Here is a 12829-nt window from a genome sequence, read left to right as displayed (position 1 = left end):
ACAATTAAAGGCCCTTGGTAGGAATGTTATCTGTTAGACTGCAAACTGTAATCATTTCCCAAAGAGGACCCAGAGGCAGCCTCATCCTAACCCAACTGATCAACCTCACAAAGTGGTCTTGCCCGGCTCATCATGGGCAAGGGAAGCAATGAGGCGCCTCCAGCAACTCCTAGCTCCGCACGACAGCCGCTGTGTGTTCCCATGCTGGATTTGGCCATTATTCCCCTCTGATGGGCCCTTTCAGCAAGGACCAGTAAAACCGGAGGTTGTATCCCCATACAGAGTCAGCTTTCTTTTTCTTTATTCTCCAGTACGTGGCTAATTTCACAGAATTCTCGTTCCTCTCCAGCCCAGGGCCTCTGAACACCTGACCTGGACCACTGTCTGCAGCCTCCCCACTATTAACTTCGGGGAGACGGGAGAGATTCCAGGGGTCAGGGGATTTCAAAAGCTCATTACCTTTGCATCATCCAGTAGAGGGCTTCCTGGCTCAGAGTCGATGGAGTAGGGGGAGAAGCCTGCCTGGGACCCTGAGTCGGAGGCCGGAGGCGACATCAGAAGGACATTCTGATTAAAGTCATCGATCTTCAGGTCCACATCATTGTCCACCAGGCTGCCTAGGTCAATGCCCTTCAAGAGCTCTGTGAAGAAAACCCTATCTGGCAAACGGTCCGTTTTATAGCACCCCACCTGGGCTGGAGCTGGGCTAGGTGAGGGATGCACAGCCCCTGCTCCTGCTTCACCCCTGAAGGCACCTTGTACACATCAGTGGACCCTCCCCGGTGCCCAGCACAGGACTTCTACTATAACCGGAAAGTCTGAAACCCTTTTCTCAACGAGCACACTTACTGTTCTTCTGATTTGCCAGTTTCAGCACCATGTTCTCCTGGCGCAGTTTATGATTGACCTGCTGCAAGTATTTGATGTAGTCAATGGCCTTCCTCAGAACACCAGACTTGTGCATCTGGGAAGGAAGACGGGTGAAAAACACGGTGGCATCAGACCAGCTTGCACAGTGAAGCAAGCAGAGGCCCAGAGCTCAGGCTCTGGAGTGGGAGGTGCTGGGCTCAGATGCTGACTCTCCCACTACTTAGCTGTGCAACCCAGGACAAGTTACTCAACATCTCTGAACCTCACTTTCCTCCTCCATGAAATAGGGATAATGATCGTATATGAGTCATAGGCTTGCCATGAGGGTTAAATGAGCTAATATGTGTAAAGAGTTTAGCCTCTGGCCTGGCACACAGTAACACTATATATTAGCTGTTACTCCTACTTCCTATGATAATCCTATCATCAAAACAAGCTTTAAGGAAAACAAACGACAAACAAAAAACCAGAGCACTGTTGGCTGGTTATCTTAAATAAAGGTATATTAGTACCTTTCAGATTTGTAGGCTACAAGGAAAATTATATTTTCTTTCAAAATAGAGGTAAAGATAAACAGATAACAGGTAAAAAAAAATCTCCTATGTGCCAAAGCCAAAAGATACATTCATTGAAACACCAGAAATTTATGAAAAACCAATTTCCCCTATTTGTTCTTTGTCAAAGACCCAATCTCCATTTTTCCTCCTCCCTAAAAGGTTAAAATATTGTTAGCCATCCCTGAATAAAATTAAACATATGCCAAAAATGCCACCAGCTGCCTCAGACGTACACACGGTTGTGTACCTAGCCATCAGAGAGCAGCAGGTGTATGAGACACGGTGGTGGTTGTGAGGGGCGGGCTGGCCACCACCACTGCAGAGCAGACTCAAAGGTCCAGGCAGGCCACTGCCTTACCAGCACCCAACAGTTAATATCTTATAATCCTGGAATTTCAAAACACCAAGATGCTTTAGTAAGAAAGCACCTTTAACCATTCTTGCATTCACTCAGCCTGGGCCTGGGTCTTCCCTAAATTCCTGCACCAAAGACAGATAGAGGGGAGATGATGGGGCATGAAACACCATTTTGCTTGGCACCTACCTTGGCATCTGTCCCCATGACCAGGTCCTTCAACTCAATGATTTTGTCATTGATGGAGGAGCGATACCGCTTCTCAATGATGTTGTGTGTCGTCCGCCTTTCTCCTTCCTTGGGGGGCTCGAGCTGCTTGACTCCCCCAGGTACCTGCTTAATGGGCACTTTCTCTTGTCCCATCATCACAGGCATTGTGGTCAGAATGGTCCCATTGCTGCCCACCAGGGTCTAGAACAGACACAAGGGCAGAACGACCACTTGGTTAGTCTGAGTAAAGCAACCTCACAACACAAACCCACTGGCCCTGGCCACATGGCATCACCTGAAAATGCTTTGTGTAGTCTGACACCCTTCCTGGGTTAATTAAGTCTAGAAGCCTTAGGAGCCATGGTACCTCAGGTACTATGCCCCTTTCAGAATCACTGTTGATTAGTCATGTGCCACAACAGCATTAATGTGGATAAACACCAACCTTTGATGTAGGGATGCCAGAAACATGTCATGTAATTTCTGCTTTGCTGTCAACCCATTAGCCACCTCTGAGCTCGCATACAATGCACCAACCACAAAACTTTCTCCTGGTGTATGACATGTACTTTCCTCTCACATGACGGTGAAGTTAACCTACTGCATTTCCTTATACGATTTGACCATCAAAAAGCTCAAGGGCAGAAGTGACAATCAGAGCCATTTTATTAAACAGACCAACTAGAGAGGCTTCTCCTCGTTTTCCCCTCAAGTCTGCTTTTCCTGCTCTTTGTTTCTGTTTTCACTAATTTTAGTTTTATTTTCTTCAACAAATGGCCTCAATATCCAAATGGCCAATGAACACACAAAAAGCTTCTTAACTTCATTAGTCATCAAGAAATAATTCACACATAGTAAAAGGCACACATTTTAAGCGTACAGCTTAATGGAATTGTGATGTATGTATACAATGTGTGTAACCAAGGTAACCCTGATCAAGACACAGACCATTTCTATCCCCTTAGAAAGTTCCCTCATGCCCCTTCCCCCAGAGCAGTAATCACTGCTCTGACTTCTAGCACCATCTTCTTGAACTCTGTATAAATGGAATCATCAGCGTGAACTCTTTTGTGACAAGCATCTTTTGCTCAGTGTACTGTTTTTGAGGTTTAGCCACGTAGTTGTATGTATCAATCGTTCTTTTTGGATGGATAGTTGCGTTGTTTTCAGTTCTTGGCTTTTATGAATAAGGCTTGCTTTTGAATTTTGATCACTTTTTTCTCTCAGACTCTCTTGCCACAAGATGAGACAGTGGCCAAGACCCTACAACTGAAGTATGGGTGCCTTTCATGTCCCCCACCTTGGAGCCCCTCCCTGCCTGGGCGGCCTAGGGTCCTTCAGAAGCTAAACCTCCATCAGTAGGACCTAAGAGGCGGATGGTCCTGTGTGGAGCTGTCGCCCAGAAACTGGGGCTCCTCTGCTGTTCCTCTCTTGCCCCTCATAAACCCTAGTACTCCCACATAACACTCGGTGCTGGTACTTCTTAAGGGGAAAAAAAACTAAAATGGGGTAATTTTGCAATCTGACTGACACACTGCACAGAGCTGCCGCATCTATTCAGTATCTGGAGGCTTTGTTATCATCTCTGAGGCCTAAAACCCCCAAGAAGCGGGGGTGGGGGGGGCAGCTCTTACCGGAACTTGAAGGGCAGCTGTCTGGATGGGGGTGGTGAGGGCAGTGAGGGCTGGGTTCTGGACTGCGGCCATCACAGGGCTGCCATCTGTCTTCAGTGTGGTCAAAACAAGGGAATCTGTCTTGATGATCTGAGGCTGTACCAGGACCTGGATGGAAAAAGAAGAAAAGGAAAAGGAAGGTAGCATTATTTTTCTATTTTGCATTACTTCTTCCTGCATAGACCCTCCAGAAAAGAATGATAAAATTTTCATAAAACTGAGAATGTAGCTTGATTACTGGGTTGCCGGAGAGAAGGCGTACATCTAAAGAGGGTTCTGGGTTGGAAGGCTGAAAGGCTTTGAGGAGAGCAGTGCCAGCGGCCTAGCGGGGGCAGAGCAAGCATGGCTCGGGTGGACCGTGGAAGGGAGAGAGACCTGATTGTGGACAAACTTAGGAATGTGAGGAAAAAGGCTGGGAAGCAAAAATGGTAAACCTGGATTGTTTTTTAAAGCTAACTTACTTCATTAGTTAGAAATACAGGGCTTCCCTGGTGGTGCAGTGGTTGAGAATCTGCCTGCCAATGCAGGGGACACGGGTTTGAGCCCTGGTCTGGGAAGATCCCACATGCCACGGAGCAACTAGGCCCGTGAGCCACAACTACTGAGCCTGCGCGTCTGGAGCCTGTGCTCCGCAACAAGAGAGGCCGCGACAGTGAGAAGCCCGCGCACCGCAATGAAGAGTGGCCCCGGCTCGCCGCAACTAGAGAAAGCCCTCGCACAGAAACGAAGACCCAACACAGCCATAAATAAATAGATAGATAGATAGATAGATAGATAGATAGATAGATAGATAGATAGAAGGTGGTGCTCTTTAAAAAAAAAAAGAAATACAGTCCACTATGATACACGGCTTAAGAACATTCTGGCACATTTCTTTTCAGCTTTATACCCATTATATGTGTAAATGAATTAATACAGCAGCATTTACTGAGTTTAGGTGGGTGCCAGTGTGCATCTACAGACGTCTTCTCTGCCAGGTCTCATGAGGACCTCGTAAGGTCCAGGTGCCCCTACCTGCCCTGCAAGCCGTGCCCTCACACTCCGGTGGTCCTGCCTAGCATGTAGACCACACCTTCAACCACAGGCCGGCCAAGAGCCCCAACCAGGGTCTCCCTGAATTCCTGTCAGCCACCTACCGGGACCTGCTGCACCTGGGGTGCAGCAACTGTCTGCACCGTGGCCGGGGCGAGGGTCTGCAGCGTGCCATTGGCTGTCTGCGTCAGCACCCGCTGGGCCTGCACCGTCTGCACCTGCTGCTGGATGGTGACCGGCTGCACCTGGGAGGATGTCACTAGGCTTTGGACTTGAGGCTGAAGGACTTGGGAAAAGAGGAGAAAAAAAGTCACGTGGACGAGGAATGCATTCTGTCACCGTAGCTGTGGCAATAACCCAGGCTGGAGTGCCTCTTAATGATCCCAACGCCCCACCTGTTGCTGAAGAAGATGTGCACAGCCATTTACAAGCTGGTCTAGATGACAAGAATATCCCATAAGGGCTGCATCAATTTCTGAGGGAACGAGTACAAATTATTTCATTGCTCCGGATGCTGGGGTGGAGGTGAGGGAAGCTAATCAGCAAGTGACTGCACCCAGCAAGGGAGTTAACAGGTGTTGAGAACCAACTCCCCGGGGCTTCATTTCCTCCCGTGAAATGAATGGAAAGTGCACTTTGGGATGACGGTCTCAGCTTTTCGCTTTGTGGCCTCCCCCCAGCCCCTAAACCCTTGAAGCCCATTGAAGAACTGTCAGATCCTTTGAAATTAGTAGAGCAATACTAATCCCACCCAGGGGTCCCCACAGGGTCAGAGAGCAATCTGATGAGAAGGTGCCGGGACACAGCACAACACAGAAAGTCACTCAGCACACACCGAGGGCCTACTGTGAGGCCTGCCACTCGGAGACACGGCACCTATGTTAAAAGCGTACTCTCCTCTGCAGTGGATGCTCAGGAGATGTCTCCTGGATGAATGGTTCTCAACCTACAGGTGCTGAGATCTTCCTGGTGCCTGGGTGAGTTTTAAGACTAATTTTATTCAAGCCCCCACCTCTAGTTACCAGTAGCCCTGTGGCTACTGTGCCCGTTGGAGTCTTTGACCACGCATCCTTGAAACAGGCACAAGAGACATTAAGGTATTTGAAGAGACCGAACGTGTTCCTGCACCACTATGCTTACGGCCAGCTACCGAAACCTCATTGAGACGGGGCCAAGTTGATCGGCTGTGTCATCCCCAGAGAGGACAGAACTATTTACAGTCTACCTCGGAAGTGTCTGCAAACTGGCACAAAAACTTTTGAACCAACCAATCGCTATCACATCTGAGTTCTGAGTCACCTTGAAAGCTGGTAGCTGCATTCTGGTATATCAAAGGCTGCTGGATGATCCTCGTCTGGGGAGCGGTGCTGAATGTCGGGGTGATCATTACTGTCTGCTGCTGCAGCTGAGCTGGAGGCTGGGGCTGGGGCTGGGGGCGGGGCTGAAGAACGGGAGTTGCCCTTGGCGGAGGGGGAACCGCGGTGGGGGGAGCCTTGACTTGTAGGGCTGGAGCCTGGGGGGAGGTAGCCGAGGGCGAGAAGGAAGGTAACGGGACCTGGCTGAAGGACCGCTGCACCGAGGGGTCCCCGGCTCCGGCTCCGCCACCGCTGCTGCCGCCATTGCTGCTGCCGCTGTTGCCACTTCCACCGCCGCCAGGGAAGGAGCTGCACAGCTGCTCTGAGAACAAGTCAGGGAACTCTCCCACTTGATTGCTGACAAACTGCAGCATCTCTGTGAGCAAATGGAAAAGAGTAATTTTACTGCCAACCAAAATATCTATTAACTTTCAAATTTGCTTAAGAAACCGAGGCATGAAAATCCAATAGCTTTCCCAAGACACTGCAGAGATGGGTCGCCTCTCTCTCACATGGGGAATCAACTGGGCCAAGATGGCCCACCAAGGGAGAGTGGGACAGGACTTCACTTGGTTGATGTTCTTCTCCCTCCTCACCACCTCCAGGCTTGTTCTACCCACTTTCCTCATTGTCTGTACCAGGCCTAATAGGAGCTACCTCTGTGCTGGGTGAATGTTCCTCCTGGAGGGTATGGCTGGTCGCGTTTTACGGTTGGGGCAGTCGCTGTCCTGAGTCTTTGGAGCTCAGTAGCCTTGCGCTCTGAGGCCACCTCCAGTCTCAGCACTGCTCCCCATGGCAGGGGAGTCCCCAGACCCCAACTCTCCTCACCACAGGCAGGCTCTGGGCCTTCTCTCCAAGATGGGCATATCCCTGGGCACTGTTGGTACCCTCAGGAACACTAGGGGATGATGAAGTTGATGGGCCCCAAGTCATGGAACTTTAGAGGTGGAATGGATGGGAAGATCATACACGAAGTCCAGGACAGGGAAATAACTCGGCCACGGTCACACAGCTCATCAGGGCACAGCAAGGATTAGAACCAGTTCTCTGCCTCCCAGCCTCGCCTTCTTTGACTGCACCCCAGTGCCTTCACTGTCAGAAGGTCAGGGCAGAACAGCCCGGGCCCTGGACCCCTCTGGCTGTGCCCCTTTCCTCTGGGCGAGGAGCCTGTGGAGCCAAGGGGATGTGTCTGCTGGACACCATGCCGCCTTCTATTGATAGCTCATGCTCCAAGTACCCGGGACCCCTAAATTCCCAGCCCAGAGGGCCTCTTCCCCTGCTTCATCCTCCCAATGGTTTACCCAAATCCAACTTAATCCACGACTAACAACTCGTCTCTCATGACTCCTTCCTCCCCATAGGGCTGCTCCCCATTAGGAGTCTGGGGCCTCAACTTTGACCCAGGTATGTTCAGATCTACAATTCTCTACCCTGTCCACATTCTCTCCCCTTTCCTCTCCAACACATTCCCAAAAAGCTACTGCTTGTTCCTAAACTCTGGCACCCTCCCCTCAAAACCCTCAAGGCTGCAGGATGCTCTGATTTGGTCACCAAAAAGAAAAAACAAAGAAAAACGAAAAACAAACAAACAAAAGCCCCCAAACACTGTCTCCATTCATTCGTCAAACCTCCACCAGCAAGTCCCTAGCAGGTGTGTGTGTGTGTGTGTGTGTGTGTGTGTGTGTGTGTGTGTGTGTGTGTGTGTGTGTGTGTGTGTGAGTGTGTGTGTGAGGGGGAGGAATCTGGGCTATAAAGAGTCTTATGTTAGGCAAGCAGAAAGCTACCAGGGGTTTCTAGCGTGACCTCCACACAGGATAACTGGAGCTTAGCAGTTCAGCATGTTCAGTGTTCAGTCAGTTTAACCTGCTGGCAAAACAGCATCTCACAAGATTAAGTGACTACACAGTGGTGTTATTTACCAACATCTCGACACTCTGCTCTGTCCCCACTCAGCCTGTCATCTGTGGGAGGGAGAAATGGGCAGAATGCCACAGATATTGTAACCTGTACCAACAAATTCCAATTCCTTGTACATGATTAAACTAAGAAATACCCTCAAACTCAGCACAAAATTTAAACAAAACACAACTTGGTGCTGACACGTTCCAAGCACAACACAATATTATAAAATGCTTTAAGAAATTAAGAGAAACCTAATAATTCATCGAGCTTTCCAGAACTCTCATAAAATCCTGCCTCTGGGGAATCGACACAGAGGACTACTTCGTGAGCCAAGAGAACATCACTCCCTGGCTGATTGTTCTAATCCGTGGAAAGCTAAGGAGGCAAAAGAGGCCAGAGAGTAGATGGGCACAGGCTTTGGCACCAGGTGGGTCTCAAAGGGCCCATCTAATCAGCTGTGTGAACGTGGGCAAGTCACTTCTGTCTACACCCCCGTTTCCTTACAGGAGGCTGCCACAAGAAGACTCACTTGGCTTCTTTGTGGTGAGGATTAATAAGAAAATTGATGCAAAGTGCTTGGTGGGGGCAGACCCTTACAAAGGTCCCTATCAGTGGTGCTTCTGAAGCCCCACTAAACAGGCACTTGGCTCCACTTATCCTGTCGAGTGCTCTCTAGAACCTTTTGTCGGGGAGACATGGGCTGGCTGGTGAAGTAATGTACAGAGGTCACAAAGCTTAGTTCACAAAGCAGGTTAAGTGTGTGTAGGCAGATGGAATGCGACTGCTTACATTAAAGAAAAAATCCTTTTCGACCCACACATGAGGAGCTCCAGGGAGCTATCTCCAGCCAGGCAGATGGGCACGGGGCTGAGGGGCACAGGGGAGCCGTTAAGACTGAGCATTTGAAGGAAGAAGTAACGAAGAGGTTCTTTGAGCCACTGCTGCAGCAGGCACGCTGGGCCTCCCGGGGACCCATCTGGTCTGCAGTGACAGAGAAGGGGAGGCCCCGGTAAGTGGAACGAGGCCCACCCAGGCGCAGATCTGCTCTGTACCTGGGGGATACACCTCGGGAGCGCCCCACGTCTCCTGGCTCTTCCCTGCTCCCATCATTCAATCATTCGTGTGCTGCAGACACACAGGCTCTCATGTCCGCAGAGAGCCATGAAACCTAGAGAAGGGAGGCCTGGGAAAGGCAGTTTTTATGGAGGTTTGAAAATGAAGTTTGGCTAGACATGGAAGGCCAGACACGGCCCTCCTTGGAGCTGGGTCGGCCGCCCGGGCCTGCAAACCCCAGCCCACCTCGAGGGGGGGCTCCTGTCAGTCACCCTCCCCCACCAAGCCACATTCCTGTGTTTAGCTGCTTCATAAACTAAGATTTAAGTTGCTTGATAAAGTAGGCTGGGCCCCAAGAAACTATATCTAGGTTTTGATCACGTAACCAAAATTAGAGGCTCCGGCTGTCACCTGTGCTTGACAGTCTCAGGCTTCATCCAAGGAGACCCCAAGTTCACTTGTACTTTACAGAGCTCGTGACCTAGAGGTAACATAAGCCACTGTGTCTGGCTCAGTCTAGCGGCATCTACCTCAGAATGAGGTAACTTGAAATCTGGTCAGATTAATTCTGGTCAAGAATAAAGAATCAGAAGCCCCAAATGGGGTAACGTTGTCTCCAAACTGCAGTCAGTCAAAAATTCTTTCAATGGGTATGTGTTACCTAGCCCTGTTAGGTGCTAGAAGAACTACTTTTACAGAAGTCATTTATTCTTATATTTTGAATTTATTATGGATCTTGTGTTAGACAATGTTTTAAAATAATTTTCTTTTTTAAATCATAAAAGTAACATTCACTACCAAAAAATTTAGAAAAAAGTTAAATGAAAAAATAAAAATCATCCAGCAGGGCTTCCCTGGTGGTGCAGTGGTTGAGAATCTGCCTGCCAACGCAGGGGACATGGGTTCGAGCCCTGGTCTGGGAAGATCCCACCTGCCGCGGAGCAACTGAGCCCATGCGCCACAACTACTGAGCCTGCGCTCTAGAGCCTGTGAGCCACAACTACTGAAGCCCGTGCACCTAGAGTCCGTGCTCCACAACAAGAGAAGCCACCGCAGTGAGAAGCCCGCGCACTGCAACGAAGAGTAGCTCCTGCTCGCTGCAACTAGAGAAAGCCCGTGCACAGCAACGAAAACCCAACACAGCCAAAAAAAAAAAAAAAAAAAAAAAAAAAATCCAGCAATTCCACCACCCTGAGACATCTACCGCCAGAGTTTTGATGTGTATCCTTCCAGACTTCTTCCTATACAAGGCTTGCCTGCAAACACAAGTGTGCACATGTGTGGGATGGTTTTACAAAAATGGGATCACGCTGAAGATGCTATTTTGTCCCTGCTCCCTTTGGGAGCAATACATTGTATTGTATTATATTAATGCACCAGACTTTAATCACTTAGTGATGATGGATGAGTGCTTTCATCTTCTCAGCATTATTAACAACTCTGACAAAAATCTTTGAACAAGCATCTTTTCCCATTTATCTGATTATTTTCTTAGGATAAATTTCTAGAAATTAGATGGCTGGGTCAAATGACAGGTATATATACTTTGAAAAGGTTACAACAATCTATACACTTGCCAGTGTTTCCCCACATTTAATGGGTTGGCCAAAAATTTCGAGTTTTTCTGTTAACGTCTTATGGAAAAACTCGAATGAACTTCTTGGCCAGCCCAATATTTCTGTCCATTTGATAGTGGGAAAAAACGACATCTAATTGTTCTAATTTACATGAATGCGTATTAAATGAGGTCAAACGTCACCCCCCCCCCATTTTATTGGCCATTTGTATTCCTTCTTTGTAAATTGCCTGCTCTTGACCTCTGTTCATTTTTCTACTGGGCTATTTGTCTCTTTTTAGTGATTTAAAAAACTTTCATATATTATGGATATTTGCTCGTTCTTATATATTTGCAAATATTTGCCCCACTTTGTTGGGTTTTTGTTGTTGTTGTTGTTCTGTTTTTTCGCTCAGGAAAGAGAATGGCATAGTCACTGAGAGCTACCCTGTCCTAGTGCTGTAACCTGGGGCAAGTTTTACCTCTCTGAGCCACAGTTTTCTCACCTATAAAATGTGGCTAACAATTATATCTAACTCGTCATGTTGTTGAGAGATAATTCACATAGAATCTACAACATAGTGCCTGGCACTTAGTATTAGCTAGTACATGTTATACACAGTGGTTTCTGACAGTTAGTTTTGCTTTGACTTTTTTTTTTGGAAAATTCAGATTTATTCCAATGCATTGGATATATTAGGGAATAATTTGGGCATAACATAAATTTCGTGTTTACTTCTGCATGAAAGAAACACTAAAACATGCAAAAAACCATACCCAGCTGAAATGAGCCACACAGGAAAACAAAAAATGCACACACCTCAAACATCCACCAGCTGTCAGATCACCTGCATGCGTTACGAGCTATAACCCTCCACATCTGGGGTCAGAAATTTCCATCCGACTTCAGAAAGCCTTCCTTCCATCACTTCACAATAACTTGCGAGCTATAACCTTCCAACGCCCACTTCCACAAGCAAACCTCAGGTCTTTTTCAAGGTAGAGGCTACATTTATTGTGGTAGTTATACATTTCTTAGCCGCTTAACATCTGTAAAACTGTGCTGTTTAGGGGGTCCTATCTTATTTTTTATTTATTTTTACCATTTAATTTTAATTTTTTTATTGGGCTATAGTTGATTTACAATGTTAGTTTCAGATGTACAACACAGTGATTCAAAATCTTTATAGGTTATACTCTAAAGTTATTATAAAATATTGGCTATAGTCCCTGTGCTGTACAATAAATATATCTTTGTAGTTTATTTATTTTATACATGGTAGTTTGTACCTCCCTATCTTCTTTTTAGAATGCCTACTTATTTTTTCTCTATGTTTTCTGGTCACCTATGAAGTTTTTGAGTGTTATGACAGTTATTATAAAATATTGGCCATAGTCCCTGTGCTGTACAATAAATATATCCTTGTAGTTTATTTATTTTATACATGGTAGTTTGTACCTCCCTATCTTTTTTTTAGAATGCCTACTTATTTTTTTCTCTATCTTTTCTGGTCACCTATGAAGTTTTTGAGTGTTATGACCCTAACCCCACTTTCCCCATAAGCCCTGTGGTTTTTACTGTGTAATTTTGCATAGTGCAGTAATTTTTAGGAATGTGTATGTTGCATTACAGCAGAACAATTTCAATCCTGTGTAGTAAAATAACATGGTTTCTGTTCCTCCTCCCAAAGATCATAAGGATATTGACCTAAACTTTCTTCAGTTACTTTTGTTCATTTCATCTTTCACATTAGGTCTGCCCAACAAACCTAAGAACACAGAAGCATGGTGTGTGATGTGTGTAAGGCTGTTGGGAGTGAGATGGACCACAACCAGTGGGGGAGAGGGAGGTAAACACAAAATCTAATCCCCAGCAAGAACCCTTCTTGAGCAGCAGGTATCCTGCTTTCAAGCTGACGATCCTGTCTCCCCTCCTAGGATGTTTTTTTCTAATAATTAAAGAATCTTAAAATTAAAAAAAATAAAATAAAATGTAGACCCATATCAAGCCTGAGGGTCAATGGTAAGAAAGCTCTTCATTTTTCCACCATTTTGCTGTTTGTGATCACCACTGCTTTCTCAGGACCTAAAACATCAGTTATCCCCATTCAAGTCACCCAGAGGGGCAGTTAAGGAGCTGGGCTGTCAACCACACCCTTCAACCCAGAAGCCCTGAAATGCAAGCAATAACAGAAGGAACAGAGGGACAGTTACAGCAGGCAAACTGCTGCCTTAAAATTGCTCCACTCAAACACCAGGAGGCACAT

The 12829-nt window shown here is 47.1% G+C and overlaps 1 protein-coding gene across 1 annotated transcript in view; it reads right to left on the bottom strand.

The window, feature by feature from the left end:
• SREBF2 (sterol regulatory element binding transcription factor 2) overlaps window positions 1-12829 on the bottom strand; it is a 60147-nt gene that overhangs the window by 30904 nt on the left and 16414 nt on the right. The window contains exons 2-7 of the mRNA XM_082351419.1: window positions 5997-6428; window positions 4802-4983; window positions 3627-3773; window positions 1972-2193; window positions 850-964; window positions 460-641 (exon numbers count right to left, since the gene is read on the bottom strand). Coding sequence (XP_082207545.1) covers window positions 460-641; window positions 850-964; window positions 1972-2193; window positions 3627-3773; window positions 4802-4983; window positions 5997-6428 — 1280 coding nt within the window. The remainder of the gene's footprint in view (window positions 1-459; window positions 642-849; window positions 965-1971; window positions 2194-3626; window positions 3774-4801; window positions 4984-5996; window positions 6429-12829) is intronic.

This window comes from Balaenoptera borealis (genome assembly GCF_965194805.1).
Source record: "Balaenoptera borealis genome assembly, chromosome: 13".
In the NCBI taxonomy this organism is placed as follows: Eukaryota; Metazoa; Chordata; class Mammalia; order Artiodactyla; family Balaenopteridae; genus Balaenoptera; species Balaenoptera borealis.
This window is presented reverse-complemented; position numbering and strand designations above follow the sequence as displayed.